The sequence below is a fragment of the Panthera pardus genome, unplaced genomic scaffold (genome assembly GCF_024362965.1).
Source record: "Panthera pardus isolate Hobbes unplaced genomic scaffold, ASM2436296v1 HiC_scaffold_2, whole genome shotgun sequence".
In the NCBI taxonomy this organism is placed as follows: Eukaryota; Metazoa; Chordata; class Mammalia; order Carnivora; family Felidae; genus Panthera; species Panthera pardus.
Window position 1 is genome coordinate 134,738,869 of NW_026526765.1, and position 18,667 is coordinate 134,757,535.

The 18,667-nt window shown below is 43.0% G+C and overlaps 1 protein-coding gene across 2 annotated transcripts in view; it reads right to left on the reverse strand.

Annotated features, from left to right (window-relative positions):
- Positions 1 to 18,287, reverse strand: part of GRAMD2B (GRAM domain containing 2B) — a 139,257-nt gene extending 120,970 nt beyond the window's left edge. Inside the window, exon 1 of one of the 2 annotated variants that reach the window (XM_053907526.1) lies at positions 18,145 to 18,287. In XM_053907526.1, coding sequence (XP_053763501.1) covers positions 18,145 to 18,272 — 128 coding nt within the window. In that variant the 5' untranslated portion in view covers positions 18,273 to 18,287. Of the gene's footprint in view, positions 1 to 4,215; positions 4,453 to 18,144 lie in introns of those variants that run through there. The other variant, XM_053907527.1, reaches the window with a different exon arrangement.
- Between the last annotated feature and the right edge of the window lie 380 nt (positions 18,288 to 18,667).

An 18,667-nucleotide genomic window follows, 5' to 3' on the forward strand; every position in this document is an offset into this window, starting at 1 on the left:
ACTTAATGCAATTTCAATTAAAAATAAATCTTCATTTGATAAACTGATTCTAAAATGTAAATGAAAACGCAAAGGGTCAAGAGTAGCCTATCACTTCTGAACTATGTAAGGATTCTTGTCTCATTAGACAACAAAACTTTTAATTATAAAGTCATAGTAATTAAAACAACAATGTATGACAGAAAGAAGAAAGAAAACACACTTTCAGCAGAAAATATGTAAGAACATTCTAATGACCCCAGGGTAGAGAGGGATTTCTTACATAAGTCATGAGAAGTGCAAATCATTAAGAAAATAATGCGTTGAGGGGCGCCTGGGTGGCTCAGTCGGTTAAGCGTCCGACTTCGCTCAGGTCATGATCTCACGGTCCGTGAGTTTGAGCCCCGCGTCAGGCTCTGTGCTGACAGCTCAGAGCCTGGAGCCTGCTTCAGATTCTGTGTCTCCCTCTCTGTCTGACCCTCCCCTGTTCATGCTCTGTCTCTCTCTGTCTCAAAAATAAATAAACATTAAAAAAAAAAGAAAAAAAAAAAAGAAAATAATGCGTTGATAAATTAGAAACAAGAATGTGGATATGGTATAGAATGTGAAGAGACAGGTCATATCCTGGAATAAAATATTTACACCACATATAATTGACCAAAAAATCTAGTATCTGAAGTGTTTTTAAAACTATCTAAAAATAAGAGGCGCTTGGGTGGCCCAGTTGGTTGACTTTTGACTCAGGTCATGATCTCAGGTCATGACCTCGCTGTGAGAGCGAGCCCTGTTGTCAGGTACCACACTGAGCGTGGAGCCTGCTTGGGATTCTCTCTCCTTCTCTGCCCCTCTCCTGCTCATGCGCATGTGGGTGCACACACATTCTCTTTCTCTCAAAATAAATAAACATTAAAAAATATCTGAAAAAAAAAAAAAAAAGAAAGAAAAAGGCAGTAACCCATCTTCCCCTGCCTCCTGACCCAAAGGGTCAGGGAAATGAACATGAAAACCTCATTGAGATGGCATTTCACAGCTTCCATATTGGAAAAAACTTAAAAGCCAGGCAATGCCAATGTTGTGGAGGCAGCAGAATAGCTGTGGGTGAGAGCGTAAATGACACCAGCTTGGAACACAGGTTGACATCATGAGCAGGGTTAGTCGTGCCTGTAATCTGTGACCCAGCAATTCCTCTGCTGGATCCATACTTTACAGACACTCTTACACAAGCACATGGCAAGGCATGGGCAGGATGCAGTATTTCTTGACACAGCAAAAAACTGGAAAGCACCCAGAGACGGGCCAGAATGCCCTTCTAAAGGGAACAACACATCGTGATACTCCCATGTTCTAAACCTCCCATTGGTTTCCCACTGCAGTTAAAATAGAATTCTAAACCCCTACATCCAATGCTTCTCCCTCCGATTTCATCGGATGCCACTGTCCCCTGGTTCCTCAAGACATAAGATCCTCCCCACCTCAGGGCAACGTGTTCCTTCTCAGTCATTCCATGGTTGGCTCTTTTTTCATCCTCTTGGACAGCTGAATTATCACTTCCTTGAAGAGTCCTTTATTTCCCACCCCATCTAAGTTAGTTTTCCCTATTTTATTCTCTATATCAGCCCTGTAATTGTTTCCTATGATAATATATGTTAATACAAGAATTATGTATGCATGTGTGGATGCATTCATGCGTTCATAATTTTTTATCCTCTTTGACATTAAACTAATAACCTTTATGAGGGCAGAGACTAGGTCTGTCTTGCTCATGACTGTATCCACTGTGCATTCCACATAGCCTAGTGTATGATAGTCACACACTAAATCTTTGTTGAATGATTGAATAAGAAAACTGCATAAATTGTATCTGTGCCTACTTGAAGCAGTATGTTGATCTCAGAATACCTTTTAGCTCTAGTTCATGGAAAGGGTAATGGGATCCCACATCAGCCACATAGATTCTTAGTATTTAGTTAGAAGTTAAAGGGAAGTGTTAACCTGTTTTTGTTTTTGTTTTTTACCTGAAATAATTGACCAATGTGCTTCCATGAATTATTTTGAATGATTTAATATATAATACATTAAGTAGATTTTTCACCTAGACTGAAAGTCCTTCATTGCCCAAACTGTTTGGAGATACGTGTAATGTTTTTAGATTGGTTCCGATACACATTAAAAAAAAAATGCTTCTAGCTACTAATATAGACGTTTGATGTTGACTATTCTTTAAAAAAAATTTTTTTTAAACATTTATTTGTTTTTGAGAGACAGATCATGAGCCAGGGAGGGGCAGAGAGAGAGGGAGACACAGAATCCGAAGCAGGTTCTAGGCTCTGAGCTGTCAGTGCAGAGTCCGTGGGCACCTCAGACCCATGAACCATGAGATCATGACCTGAGCCAAGGTTGGATGCTTAACTGACTGAGTCACCCAGGCGTCCCTGATGTTGAATATTCTGATATGCAGGTAAAATAGGCCTGGGCTGTTTTTGAAAGGGGCTTGAATTTAGGTTGATGCAGGTTTTTATTTTTATCCTATTTATTTATACTTATTTAAATAATATATGCATATTATTTAAATTATATTTTCTGTATTTTTTGCATTTAAAAAATTTATTTATGTACTTTAATTTCATAATTTGTCTAATTTGCCTGATTAGACCTTGAACTCCTAGAAGCGTCTGCATTACAGCCTACACAAGAGATGGATGAAGCAGACAAAATGATTCGAGAAACATTTCAAATGTGGAAGTAATAAAAAGTAATACAAAGATTTGACATGCTCAGTCATAGGAGTTGTGCTCATGCTCAGACAATTCACGTCAGATAGATGGATGTTAATGATGGATGGAAAAATTAAGTTAACTTAAAATAGGTGCATCATGCAACATTTTGTGTAAATTCAGGCTCTTTGTCCCTAAAACTTCTTTAAAAAATGTCTTCACTTGTTTCTGTAACCCGACATTCTGATACACAAACACCATTAAATGAAGTGGGATTTCTTGGTTTCTGTTTAATTTTTAAAAGCTATAATTTTGAGCACTTTTTCTTTTTTAGAGAGAGAGAGGGAGGGTGCAAGTGAGTGAGGGGCAGAGAGAGAGAGAAGTGGGCTCACCAGATGTGGGACTTGAACTCACGAACAGTGAGATCATGAACTGAGCTGAAGTCAGATGCTTAATGACTGAGCCACCCAGGCGCCCTGAGCACTTTTTTGTATAAATGATTTAAAATGATTAAAAAACAAAACAAACGACCACCTTTCTGGCTGTGGTGCTGTGTAAAAAGTCAGCTTCCTGTTTGGAGGTCACTTCTCTGCCTTCCCTTGACAGGCTTAATGGAAGTAACATGAAAGTTGGGTAAGAAACTTTTTCTTGTAATTGATTTCCACTTGCATTTGATTTCTTATATCAAATTATATCTCTAGGAACTTATAAAGTGTAAGTTCCTAGAGAATTATTATGAGACCAAAATGAATAAAGAGTTAGCGACACAAATTTTCATTAAAAATATGTAATTATTAAGGGCGCCTGGGTGGCTCGGTCCGTTAAGCGTCTGACTCTTGGTTTGATCTCGCAATTTGTGAGTTCAGCCCCGCATCCGGCTGTGTCTTGACATCAGGAGCCTACCTGGGAATCTCTCTCTTTCTCCCTGCCCCTCCCCTGTGCATGCACGCACGCATGCTCTCTCTTTGAAAATAAATAAATAAACATTTAAAAAAATGTAATTATCAGAGTGATGTTAATATAGGCATTAATATTTATAGCTAAAAAGAGCATGTTCTGAATCAGGCCAAAGCAGCTATAAATCACTATACGGTAAGTAGTTGAACCACACCCCACAGCTAATACTGTTTCGATAATTAATTTAGAAAGCCCCTGCATTTACTTTTTTGATATTAACACAGTAATTCTGACACCAAAGTAAGGTTTTGGGCTCAACTATTTGGGCTTCAGTTCCTATGAACCTGAAAGTGATCAGGAATTAAAGAATGGCAGAGCTGGCTAGTCATCTAGTACTAAAAAAGTCCTAAAGAAGGCACTAACGATTATTTTCCCTTAATAATGGTCATAGCTCTATTTGCTCAGCAAGTCACATTCTTTGCTGTGTACCCCCTTCCAGTCCACTGGCCCAGATGCCTTGGCTTGTGCCTTGTCCTTCCCCTTGGCAGAGGATGAGGAAGGAGCTCTCCCCAGAACACCTGTCAGGTGGCTGAGGCCACCAAGGTGACACGCGAGATGTACCCACCTGAGAAGCACAGAGCTGGGGCAGTCTGTGGCGCTGTGTGGGGCCTCGGTGCCTGCCTTTCTTGGGCTGCCCGGAATGTCAAACCGGAACACCGTGTCACTGGAAGACAGCCTTTTCTTCACCATTGCGCCCGTGCCGATCGGCAGGTCAGGAAATAAGCTCAAAGGCTCATTTCTGAATCCCCCACCTCCGATGATGTGAAAATCCCTGCGTTTGGCTTTGCTCCGTTCCCCCAGTGCAGGAAACTCTTCACGTGACGCCTAATCTGGCTGAGGCTATTTTTTTTTTTTTTGAAGTCGGTTAATGAGTAACGTGGAAGTATGACACAGAGTGGTTTTCATCCTGCCCACATTTGCTCTGAAGGGAAAAATAAACGTGTTTGGGAAATTCAGCTTTCGATTTACTAATATGAACACCACACAACTCTGTGGGTTTAGGCAGCAAAGTGTCCGGGAAAGTGAACACATAAAAAGTGGGGTGCAGAAACTGTCAGCAGTATCTCCTGGGCCTGACCCCTGGGGTGGAGAATGTGGACGTGCTTTATGCCTTCACGAGTGCAGGAGATAACCAGCCCACCAGCACACCACAGCCCACACTGTGGGCAAGTTTGGCAAGACTCGCAAGAGCTCGGGGGCTGTGCTTCATGGTCCTTGGGACCTGAAGGGTTCTGGGATTCCTTTTTTTTCTAATGTTTATTTATTTTTGACAGAGAGAGCATGAGCAGGGGAGGGGCAGAGAGAGGGAGACACAGAATCTGAAGCAGGCTCCAGGCTCTGAGCTGTCAGCACAGAGCCCGACGTGGGCTCGAACCCACAGACCGCGAGATCATGAGCTGAGCTGAAGTCAGACGCCCAACCAACTGAGCCACCCAGACGCTCCAAGAGTTCTGGAATTCTTATGGAAGGGGAAACGTACAAAGAGAAGCTCAGGATTCAGGCTGTGTATTTTGCTGGGTTACGGGCAGCCGTGACCTCTTTCACTGCCACCCCCCACCACCACCAGAAAGACAAACAAATAATCCGTAGGAGGTGAGGGTTCCAGTTCCATCTGTGTTGCTTTCTGGCTGTGTAACCTCCGGTTATCTCCAGCCTGCTGAGCGTGGTGTCTGCTATGCCTGTCTCACAGTACTCGGGTACCTGGGATGGCTCAGTCAGTTGAGCGTCCAACTTCAGCCCAGGTCGCGATCTTTTGAGTTCGAGCCCTGCATCGGGCTCTGAGCTGACAGCACAGAGCCTGCTTGGGATCCTCTGTCTCCCCCTCCCCGCCCCTCCACCCCCGCTCACATTCCCTCTCTCAAAAAATAAATAAAACATTAAAAAAAAAAAAAATGGAATGAAATCTAGGAGAAAATGCTGTGGAAATTTGCCATACTGCTATGTGTTATTGTTATTTAGAACCCATTTAATCAGGAAGTTCAGCAGGTGAGTTTCTTTATGTGACGTTATTCACTCACTCAGTGTTCATGCACAAGGAAAACATCTGTGTCCCACCACCCATGTTCCTAGCAGCAGTGAAGGATTTGGTCCAGAGTGGCCACACGTACTGGCATTGGCGAATGGTGGTTTGAGTGAGTCACAGACTGTGGAAGAGAGCAAAGTTTCCCCAGGAGATCAAATCTTTAGCCTTGGCCTCGTTAGCCCTTTTCTCTAACCAGCTGGTCACCAGCCAGGGACAGGTTTGTGCTGCTCTGTGTGCAGCACTGACTCTAAGTACACTTTTGAAATTAAAGAAAGTATGTCTTTTGCTGGGATTTTAGTGGTTCCTAATAGGGTGACCAACTTATCCCAGTTTGTCCAGGAGTTTCTGGTTTCAGCCCTGAAGGCCTTTCTGTGTCCGCTCAGTGTGGGGCAAACCGCTACAGCTGGTCATGCTGGTTCGTTCTTTCTTTTTTAAATTTTTTTTTTTTAACATTTGTTTATTTTTGAGAGACTGAGACAGAGCATGAGTGGGAGAGGAGCAGAGAGAGAAGGGGGACACAGAACCTGAAGCAGGCTCCAGGCTCTGAGCTGTCAGCACAGAGCCAGACGCAGGGCTTGAACTCATGGAAGGCGAGATCATGACCTGAGCCAAAGTCGAATGCTTAAGCCACTGAGCCACCCAGGCGCCACACCCCCCCCCCCCCCCCCACTTTTTAAAAAATTTTATTTATTTATTATTTTGAGAGAGAAAGAGAGAGAGTGTGCAAGTAGTGAAGGGGCAGAGAGAGAGGGAGAGAATGAGAATCCCAAGTAGGCTCTGTACTTTCAGCGTGGAGCCCAGTGCAGGGCTTGAACTCCCGGACCGGACCGCCAGACAAGACCATGACCTGAGTCAAGTCAAACACTCACCTGACTGAGCCACCCATGCTTCCCTGCTCACACTGGTTCCTAGCGCCTTCTGGCTGCAATTCCGATGGTGCGCTTCGCCCAGCTTTTCTTTGTCCTCTTTGATAGTGCGATATCTGTATTTCTCCTTTCCCCCTTATCTCTATGCTAATGTTGGAAAGACATCAGATAAACTAAGTTTTACTAAGGTGTTGGATTAAATAAACCAATATCATACTTCATATAAGAGCAACAACCTGCGAGCCAGTTTCTGCTCCTTGTAAACAAAAAAGTCTAAACGGCACATGTATTAGTAGCTAATGCAACAGACTTTGTTACTATCTCCCAGGCACGGTTGGATTTTAGCTGGGGCATTGCTTAACTTAGGAGAGGATGTCTCTAAAGGAGGAAATTCCAGTGTCACCAGGCAGTCTTTGGACATATTTTTCAGTAGAGAAGCTACTGACTCCTCAACAAAGTTTTATTAGCAAAATTCCCTGCTAGCCACAGTGCATGATACAAAAAATTTTTTAAACATGGGTCCTTCTCCAATCATGAAGCTAGGAAGAGACACTGTACATAACTGAAAAGTTAACTAACAATACAGGAGGAAGGAAGGCAGTAAATCAGACTATTACTTCTCCCATCTGTGGACTACCTAATATCTTTTGAGTCTATGTAGCATCTCTGCTAGGTAATTTTAAAATAACAGCTCAGTCAATCCTTGCCCAAACCACATTTTTACAGACGATGAAACTTTATCTTAAAAACGGTTAAGCAACTTGGCCATAATTAAGTGGCCATAAGAATGCGGCCCTGCTGCAATTCATTCGTTCATTCAACAAGTGTTTATTAAGCATATAAAAGGAGGAGAGATTATTTATTTACGTTTAAGAGGAGGCAAGATCTTTGAATCTGGGAAGATTTATTTTATTTTTTTATTTTTAACGTTTATTTATTTTTGAGACAGAGAGAGACACAGCATGAACAGGGGAGGGGCAGAGAGAGAGGGGAACACAGAATCGGAAGCAGGCTCCAGGCTCTGAGCCATCAGCCCGGAACCCGACGCGGGGCTCGAACTCGCGGAGCGCAAGATCGTGACCTGAGTTGAAGTCGGACGCTTAACCGACTGAGCCACCCAGGCGCCCCGAATCTGGGAAGATTTAGAAAAGCCTACAGGGACAGGTGGAGTGTGAGTTAAACTCTGAGGGATGAGGAGAGATTGGAAAGGCAGAAGGGGAAGGGAGGGGAGTTCATGACCAAATAATTAGACTCTGACCAGGTGTGTGTGTGAGTGGAGACTGGTGAGGAAGGTAATCGTTTCGAACACTTACGTGGAGGCTGAGTGATGAAGGACCCCGAACGCCAGTGGCTAGTTCAAGCTTTATCTCGTAGGTAGTAGGAATACAAAGTTGCAAACTGAATTTGAAGGCCATGGACATGATACTTTGAAAGCAGAAAATGACCTCAAGCGTCTTGGTGATACAATTACTTCATTCAGGCAGCAGCTATCAGTCTTAGGGAAGCAACTCTGAAGTGGTTGAAGCTGTATTGACTGAGCTCTTATGTAAGATGCGAATTCTTTTCTTATCAGAAGAAATTGTGTCAAAGATGAGGTTTGCTGAAAGTGGAGAGCAGGGGTCACAAACTCAAGTACCGTCAAGAGCCTGGAAAGCAAGTAAAATTGTGAGGTGGGGCTAGAAGCCAGCAGAAAGTGGTAGAAAAGGGCAGTGTGTATGTTCTCCCTAGAGACCTGCAAGTTTTTTTTTTGTTTTTTTTTAGTGTGTATTTTTTGGGGCACCTGGGTGACTCAGTTAAGCATCTGACTTCGGCTCCGGTCGTAATCTTGTGGTCTGTCAGTTCGAGCCCTGTGTTGGGGTCTGTGCTGACAGCTCAGAGCCTGGAGCCTGCCTGCTTCAGACTCTGTGTCTCCCTCTCGCTCTGCCCCTCGCCCGCTCGTGCTCTGTCTCTCTCAAAAAATAAACAAAAATTTAAAAAATGTTTATTTTTTGAGAGAGAGCGAGAGAGAGAGCATGAGCAAGCATGGGTGGGGGAGAGGCAGAGAGAGGACAGAGGACTGAAGTAGGCTCTGATCTGATAGCAGTGAGCCTGACGTAGGGCTTAACCTCAACGAACCGTGAGATCTTGACTTGAGCTGAGGTCACATGCTCACCCAGGCACACTTGTTTTGTTTTGTTTTTAGTCCTGGTATAGTTTACACACAGTGCTGTGTTACTTTCACGTGTACAGTATAGCAATTCAACAGGTCTATACATTACTCAGTACTCATCACTATAAATGTATTTTTTTTTTTTTTAGTTTTTTTAACGTTTATTCATTTTTGAGAGACAGAGTGCGAGTGGGGGAGAGGCAGAGACAGAGAGGGAGACACAGAATCTGAAGCAGGCTCCAGGCTCTGAGCTGTCAGCACAGAGCCCGATGCGGGGCTCGAACTCACGAATTGTGAGATCATGACCTGAGCCGAAGTTGGTTGTTCAACCACTGAGCCACCCAGGTGCCCCTATAAATGTATTCTTTTTTTAATTTTTTTTATTTTTTTTTAACGTTTATTTATTTTTGAGACAGAGAGAGACAGAGCATGAACGGGGGAGGGGCAGAGAGAGAGGAGACACAGAACGGAAGCAGTCTCCAGGCTCTGAGCCATCAGCCCAGAGCCCCACGCGGGGCTCAAACTCACGGACCGCGAGATGGTGACCCAGGCTGAAGTCGGACGCTTAACCGACTGAGCCACCCAGGCGCCCCCCTATAAATGTATTCTTAATCTACACCACCTACTTCACCCATCCTCTCACCTACCTCCCCTCAGGTAACCACCAATTATAAAGAACTTACACAAGTCAACATAAAAACAAAACAAAACAAAACAAAAAAAACCCACCACTGAACAATCCAATTAAAAAATGGGCAAAAGACATGAACAAACATTTCTCCAAAGAAGACATCCAGACGGCCAACAGTCACATGAAAAGATGCTGAACATCACTCATTAGTCAAGGACAGTCAGGTTTTAAATGCCCAGATGCTGGTGGCATGGACAATGTGAACCCGCGTCAGTGTGGGATCCAGCGGTGGCGTGCCCCCTGAACTTCACTTCTGGTTAGGGGCTGTCTATGCTAAATGTTTCAAAATTTGCTAGTCGTTATGTTTGGACCTTATGGTCAAGCAGGAATGAAGTTCCAAAGGCACACGACCACAGAGAGAAACCGTGAATTCTGACACTTTATTTTTAAGATTAATGGCAGTTGCCCACTGTGCAGGAATCCACATCCGCAGGCACCCGCCTGCCGTGTTTGACCCCTTCAGCTGTTTAGACGTGGCCGCTGCTCAGGGTGCTGCTTGCCTTTGCCGTAGCTTTCATTTTTGTGTGTGAAAACTAAAACAAAGATCAGGCAATCAAAGATAAACATCTGGAGTAGGATATTTATATAAATACAGCTATAACAGTAGCACACACACTGGAAAAAAATGGCAGTAGGTAGAATACATGTAGAATAAAGATTGCAGAGACCTTATTATCTCCTCCCATGGAAACTGAGATTACGAAAGCCAAACAAGACAGAAGCTGACAGCAGGGAGCCTGAAGCAAGACCACCGATGATTCGAATATCTCATTTTTCTGATGCTCTCCAGTAAGTCACACGTTATATCTTTCTTTAAAAAAAAAAAAAAAAGGTTTATTTCGAGAGAGAAAACGCGAGTGGGGGAGGGGCAGAGAGAGAGGGAGAGAGAATCCCAAGCAGGCTCCCCCCACATGTGGGGCTCGAACCCGCGAACGGTGAGATCATGACCTGAGCCAGGGTCGGACCCAGGTGCCCCAGTCACATGTTATATCTTTATAAGCAGAGGCTGTAAAAGACGTTCTGAGGTAGAAAAGGACAATGAATTTGACCTCTCCCGTTTGGTAAGTTCAATGAACATCTCCGCACTTTTTTCCTTGCTATTGAATGAAAAGATATTAGGCTAGATTTGGCCTGGTGACATCTGCTGTTTGGCCTTTGCCATGTTTCATAAGTAGAAATTTCTTGTGCATTTCACAGAAAACATTTTTCTCTGACCTTGCCTAGAAAATCGGATCTGCAAGTGTGGTAATAGTTGGCTGATACGAAGTAGTAGTGCCCCCTTGTGGCGGGGCTGATCTCTGCAGGCTGCCTCTGCCCTCAGCCCTCTCCATGGCTCATTCTGCCTGCTTTGATTCACTGAGTTCTCAAAAACGTGCTTTTGAGTTTAACACTGCCAGCTTACATGGTGTTGAAAGTCTTCTCTAGCCCTAATTTTCTCTCCTTAAACCCGAGTTTTTTTCTTCAATGAAACAAGGTCTGTAGTTCCAAGAATTTAAGTCTTGTTCAATGATGACTATCTTTGGTTATTATGTCTAGCCATTCTGAAGTCCACAAATAGGGACCTAATATGCTTACTGGTGCTCAGCTGGGTGGGGGGTGGGAAACTCATGCCTATATCTCGCCCCCCCCTCCCCACCCTGCCCTTCCTCCTTGAGGTGTAGGAATGGGATGCTGGGGCACAAGACCAAACTGGAAACACCAGATAAACATCACAGCTTCAAAACTGAACTTTCCAGAGGCATGGATTGTGAATATGCGTTTAAAAATACACTAAATTTCCTCTACAATTGAGCAGTGTTACAGGTATTTGTGCTTTAAGATTTATCTGGTGGATTATGCTGTGTTCAGGTTAGTATTTTTTTTTTAATATTTATTCATTTTTGAGAGAGAGAGAGAGAGAGGCAGAGAGAGAGGGAGACAGAGAATTCCAAGCAGAGTCCGTGCTGTCAGCAGAGAGCTGCCCTGGGGCTCGAACTCACTAACCGTGATATCATGAGCTGAAACCACGACTTTAACAGTTAACCCACTAAGCCAGCCAGGCGCCCCTTAAGTATCTGATTCTTGATTTTGGCTCAGGTCATTATCTCACCTTTTGTGAGTTCAAGCCCTGTGTCCAAGCCCTGCATTAGGCTCTGTGCTGGCAGTGTGGACCCTGCTTTGGATTCTCTCTCCCTCTCTCTCTGTCCCTCCCCCACCTGTGTGTGCATGCTTTATCTCTCCCTCAAAATAAATAAATGAACTTAAAAAAAAAAAAAAAAAGGGCGCCTGGTTGGCTCGGCTGGTTAAGTGTGTGACTTGATTTCAGCTCAGGTAATAATCCCAGTATCTTGGGATTGAGTCTTGCATGGGGCTTCATGCTGAGTGTGGAGCCTGCTTGAGATTCCTTCTCCCTTTCTCTATTTCCCTTTGCCCCTCTCCCCTGTTTGCGCACGCTCTCTCTAAAATTAAAACAAAATTAAATTAAATTAAATTAAATTAAGTTAAATTAAATTAAATTAAATTAAATTGAAAAGAATCAGACACTTAACTGACTGAGCCACCCAGGTGCTCCTCAGGTTATTATTAATATAATTAATTTTATACTCTTAAGTGTATGCTAGTAACTTTTGGGCAAAAAAGTGTGTATTCTGGTGGAGTTGCCCTGAAATTCAGACTTCATCTTGGAATAGCTGTATATGGAAAACCGGTTTCAGTATGTTGTGAATGTATCCACATTTCTAGAGTGATTTATAATGTGTGTTTGGAGGGTAGGTTATTTGCATTGGAAGGGTAGCTCCATTGTTTCCTTGCTGTGTTATTTTAGAAAGGTTCTTAACCTCTCCAAACATCTGGAAAAATGGCAATAACAGTATCAGTCTCAAAAGGCTCTGGAGAGGACTTGTTACAATAACATACAGCTTAAGCATGAAGCCCGTACTCAGGAGGCATGCAGAAGATACTAGCGATATGGTTGAGTGGTCTTATTATAATACAATCCAAAGATATAATTTCCTTCTCTGGAATGTGACATCAGCTGTGGGCCTGCATGTGGCTTGTGGAAAATCTAATCGCAGAGAGAGAGAGAGATCAAGTACTACCAATTTGTGCCCATGGGGTATTGACATTGGTGCTAATGGCCCCCCCAAGCAGCCTGGAATGCTCAGTCTAACTAATGAAGTAGGTCATATCTCAAGTCCCTTGTTCCTTCCTCTCAAGCCCCTTTGGTCTGTGGCTTCTGTGATCACAATTGGAGAGGAGGTTAATTCCTCCTCTGAAGTCATGAGCCCTTCTCAGAGAGGATGTGACAGGGGGCTCGAACCCACGAGCCGCGAGATCATGATCTGAGGTGAAGTCAGATGCTTAACCGACTGAGCCACTAATATTGTTTTCGTGTAGGACAAGAGAGGGACATGGCCATGTCATCTACAGCCTTTCATCTTCCACTGCTGTTGTGTGAAGTAACTAAAAAAAAATTATTTTGCTCTTAGGCTTTAACTTTCTTAAGCTCTGTCGTTTATTATATTTTATTTTATGTTAAAGTTTTTTTTTTGTTTTTTTTTTTTAGTTTTAAGTAATCTCTATACCCACCATAGGGCTTAACCTCATAACCCAGAGACAAGAGTCACATGCTCTTCTGACTGAGCCAGCCAGGTGCCCCTGTTTGTTACAATATTTTATTTTATTTTATTTTATTTATTTATTATTATTTTTTTTATTAACGTTTATTTATTTTTGAGACAGAGAGAGACAGAGCATGAACAGGGGAGGGGCAGAGAGAGAGGGAGACACAGAATCAGAAACAGGCTCCAGGCTCTGAGCTGTCAGCACAGAGCCCGACGCGGGGCTCCAACTCACAGACCGCGAGATTGTGACCTGAGCCGAAGTCGGACGCCCAACCGACCGAGCCACCCAGGCGCCCCGTTTGTTACAATATTTTAAAATTTCCCCAGTTCTCTGAATTTCAAGCATTTCCTCCCCATATTTTGCTGTTGGATTACAGGAGCAGGTATATATTTTATTTAAAAACACACACTCTCTGTGTTTGAATTCTGTTTTCTTTTTTAAAATATTTATGTTGAGAGAGAGCACCTGTGTGTAATTAGAGAGAGAGAGAGAGAGAGAGAGAGAGAGAGAGAATCTCAAGTAGGCTGCATGCTGTCAGCACAGAGCCTCACACAAGGGCTTGATCCTAAGAACCGTGAGATTGTGACCTGAGCCAAAATCAAGAGTCCACTGCTCAACCGACTGAGGCACCCAGGTGCCCCTCTATGTTTGAATTCTTATGATGCCTCTTAATAGCTTAGTTTTCTAATCTGTGAAATGGGAATAATAATGGTCTTTGCCTACCGGGTTTGTCAGGAAAGTGAATTAGTACTTGTAAAGACTTTGAATATTGCCTGAAACATAATAAGCTTTTATAATTTATAGTTATAATTTATAATATAACAGCTATATAATAAGCTGTTATAATTATTGTTACCAACATTTATAGTAAAATCATAGGGCCTTAGTTACAGGAACTATTTTTGAAGAGTAAAAAAACACCTTAATGTATAGTTTATATAACATCAAGTCCATCTGTTTAAAGTATTTAGCTTAGTGATTTTTAGCATGTTTACAGAGGTACTGTCTTTTCACCCTGTCTTTTCATCTCATCTCCTTTTGGAACATTTTCCTCGTCAAAAAGAAACCTTGTAACCATTGGCAGTTAATCTCCATCCTCCTACCTCCCTGCTTCTCTGCCCTGGGCAACCACTGTTTTCTGTCTCTATGGATGAAACATTTCACGTAGAGATAGAAAGTATCTAGCTAGTCTGGATATTTCATATAAATGGGAGGTACTATATGTAATCTTTTGTAACTGGCTTCTTTCACCTTTTTGTTGTTGTTGTTGTTGTTGTTGTTGTTGTTTTTAAATACACTCCACACCCAAGGTGGGGCTTGAACTCATGGTCCTGAGATCAAGAGTTGCATGCTCTACTGGTTGAGCCAGCCAGGCACCCCTCCCTCACCTACATGTTTTCAAGTTTCCTCCAAGTTGTAGTATGCATCAGAATTTCCCTTTTATGAGCCAGTAATATTCCCTTTTATGAGCCATAATGAAACCTTATGGATCCATGTTTCAGTTGGTACATATTTGGATTGTTTCTGGTTTTTGGACATTATGAATGATGCTACTATGGAAATTTGCGTACAAGTTTTGTGTGCACATGTATTTTCAGGGGTCTTGGCTAAATACATAGGAGTAAAATTGCTATGTTTAACTTTTTGAGGAAATGCCAACATGTTTTCCAAAGCGGTGGTGCCATTTTGCTTTCTAGCCAGCAATAGGTGAAGGTTCCGATCGCTCCACACACTTGCCAACATTTAACTATTTTTTTTCTTTTTGGTGAACTGGTATCTCATGTTTCTTTATTTGCACTTTCCTAATGACTAATGATGTTGAGCATCTCTTCTGTGCTTTTTGGCCATTCATATATCTGTTTTGGAGAAAAATGTATTCAAATCCTTTGCCCATTTAAAAATTGGGTTGTCTTTTTATTATTGGGTTGTGTCCTTTATATATTCTGGATATAAGTCCTTTATCAGATATGTGATTTGTACATATTTTATCCCATTTTATAGGTTGTCTCATTACTTTCCTTTTTAACATTTATTTATTTTTTGAGAGACAGAGAGAACAGAGCATGAGCAGGGGAGGGACAGAGAGAGGAGACACAGAATCCGAAGTAGGCTCCAGGCTGTCAGCACAGAGCCTGATGTGGGGTTTGAAACCACAAATCGTGAGATCATGACCTGAGCCAAATTGGATGCTTAACTGACTGAACCACCCAGGTGCCCCTACTTTCTTTTTTTTTTTTATTTATTTATTTTTTTCAACGTTTTTTATTTATTTTTGGGACAGAGAGAGACAGAGCATGAACGGGGGAGGGTCAGAGAGAGAGGGAGACACAGAATCAGAAACAGGCTCCAGGCTCCGAGCCATCAGCCCAGAGCCTGACGCGGGGCTCGAACTCACGGACTGCGAGATCGTGACCTGGCTGAACTCGGACGCTTAACCGACTGCGCCACCCAGGCGCCCCCAGGTGCCCCTACTTTCTTGACAGTGTCTTTTGAAGTACCAAGTTTTTAAATTTTTAAATGTTGTAAATTTTTATTAAAAAATTTTTATTTTACTAAAAAGTTTTTTAAATGTTTTATTAATTTTTGAGAGAGAGAGAGAGAGAGATACAGAGCGTGAGTGGCAGGGTGGGGGGAGGAGGTAGGGGGCAAAGAGAGAGAGAGAAGGAGACACAGAATCTGAAGCAGGCTCCAGGCTCTGAGCTGTCAGCACAGAGCCTGACAGGGGGCTCTAACCAGTGGACCATGAGATCCTGACCTGAGCCAAAGTCGGATGCTTAACCGACTGAGCCACTCAGGTGCCCCGGAGACACAGGCTTTTATCTTTTTTATGTATACTATGTAAGTGTAGAGCCAGCATTTTTGCTCTTTTCCCTCTATCCTGATTGACAGTCGTGACATCATGTTGTTTAGATACTTAGTTCACCTGTTTGTGACAATGGTAATAACCAAGAACACTAAAAATGATGACTCTCTACAGAATCATCAGGCATTTATAATAGCGTGAACTATTGCCGGTGATTACCGGTCTTCGGTTTAAGATTCATCCTGCAGGGTTTTAAAACAGTGAAGAGCAGCGAGGCTGGGCCGACTTCAGAACAGGTGCTGTCTAGGATAGTCTGGTCTTGAGAATTCAGCTCATAGGACCCTTTAAGATGTGAGCCGGGTCGTAAGCATGCAATTTGTGGAGGAAAGAATGCACAGGGCTAATCAACAAATACAAAATATTCTCTCCTAGTCCTAGTTACTCCAAAATGCAGAAGATGACCTAATTGGGTAACAAATGGACAGGGTTTTTTAAAGGTCACCGCAGTTGTGGTGAAGGCGGTCAGTTTGCTACCATGCTGTGTGCAGTGCTGGAAGTGACTCTGTATGGGAGTTATCGCCCGCGTTTTGCAGAGAAGCCGGAGGCTCAGACCGTTTAATGAACTCGTCCATGTCTCCCAGTTTGTGAGTAAGCAGGCTGAGATTCGAGTACAGATCCAGATGCTTTCCCGATCTCCAGAGACATGGTGAGCTGTTAGCCAGACGGGTTCAGATGTCATTTTGAAATTTCTGGTAAACCAGAGTTCGAAGTCTATGCCAGCCTGACACCCCCACGAAAATGCTGTGAATCAAGGTGGGGTTTGGTGTTTGGACCAGACCATCATGGGGGCTGTGGGGACATAGGCTGTTTATGTCTGAAACTCTGTTCTAGTGTTTGTTCATTTTTCAGGGACAGAGGATAAAGACTGCCAGGGAACTTAATTCTTGTTAAATTCCTATATGCCTGTTACTTTATGTATAGAAACTTATTTAATCCTCTTAATAATGCTAGGGAATAGGTATGTTTCTCACTGTTTTGGAGATAAGACAACCAAACTCCAGAGACATGGTCTCTTATCCTAGTCCACACTTCCAGTTAAGCAGCTACAAAACTAGGATTGAAGGGCAACTTTGCAGAATCAAAAGGCACGCATCTTTCCCTTATTACACATGGTCTCCTGGAAGTAAAAGAAAGCACGTAGTTCCTTGTCTCGTCAGCCCATTTACATTTTATGTTATGTTTTCTGTTCCCGTCATGTCTCATGGACAATGTTTGTCTTCCCAGTGTTGTGTGTACCCATGGTGATTCCTTTAAATGTGTTTCTGGAGGCTTTCTCTTTATTATTGCCCTAGGTCTGGGCTGAGCCTAACAACCTTCCCATAAAATTCTCTTTCTTTTTAAGACAGCATTCTTTGAGGGATTTTAAAGCAATTAGAGTTGGAATTCTCGAGGAATTTTTTAAAAAAAATTAAACTCCTCCACATATAATTGGTACTCCCCCAGAGGTTTTACAAAATGTAAACCAGAGAACAAAGCAAAAGTCAGAACACCAAAAACCTCACCCTTAGTGCCTGCTTACAAGGAAGTCGATGAAATCGCACCTAAAACCAAACCTATCTTTCTAGATTGAAAGGAACTTAAAACTCAAACATGCAAGTACAAAAGTGCACATGTGTTATAATTGCATTTTCTTTTGTTGTATTTTTCTCTCTGTCTTTCTGCTTGTCTCCTTGCCTGTCTTCCTTTTTTTCCTTTCCTTTAGATACTCCCTGATAGTCTAGTGGTTAGGATTCAGTGCTCTCCTTCTTCCCTCCCTCCCTCCCTCCCTCTCTCCCTCCTTCCTTTCCTTCCTTCCTGTCTTCCTTCCTTCCTTCCTTCCTTCCTTCCTTCCTTCCTTCCTTCCTTCCTTCATTCCTCCTTCTTTCTTTCTGTCCCATTTTCCTTTCACTGGAAAATACTGAATTCTCTTGAACAAATGGAGTCCTGGACTGCAACCATACTTTTCAAGCCTTTCCTAGCATTGCTCATTGTCCTTCTCTACTCGAGGTCTCTTTTTTCGGTTTGAATAATACAAAAACCCTCAAACCTTGCCAGTTCTTCGATGCAATAACCCTAGAAGCAAAATACGCTTGTGTCGTAGGTTAATATGTCCTAGGTTCCTAAAGCATGTGGGATCACTCTTGTTTTTTCTCAAGCCCTTGATGATAAACAAGGAAAATGCTCCCAATGGGCAGCCAAAGACCTCCCTCAAGTGGAGGCTTTCTGTCCTTGAGATGCTAAAGAGAGACCTTTTATATAACAAAGAGGCACTACCCTCTTCTCACCTATTTTTTTTCCAGGTCTGAGACCTGTCACTTACTGTTGTGGGTCTGGGTCCATTGGCTTCACTTCCCTCCTCTTGAACATGCTCTTATGGGGCAGGAGCTGGGCTTGTAAGATCTGCTGGATGTTCCTTTTTGCTTGAATGGCCTGCTGCCTTTTCCACATCTTTTAGAGGCCGCTGATCTTCTCTTTTAGAGGTCAGCTGATCTTCAAGAAACTCTGGGGAGTACCAGGAAGGAACTTTGAGTTTACTCCTGATCGGGCCAGTGACAGCCCTTTCAGCCAGGTGGCCTGCTTTTCCCTCACTGTATAAGGTGCTATCTCAGAAGGTTTCTCTTTCAGACTCTGCTCAGGGGGACGTGATCGGCCACAGCCACGCCTGAGACGTGCAAGGGTGGGTCAGCAGATGACTCAAATGCAGATACCGATGCTTTCCCATCTCCTCCATGGGTGCAGCGAGTGGTTAGCTCAGACAGGTCAGGTGTCATTTGGAGATTTCTGGTAAACCAGAGTTTGAAGTCTACCCCTGCCTGACACACCTATGAAAAAGCTACATTCTG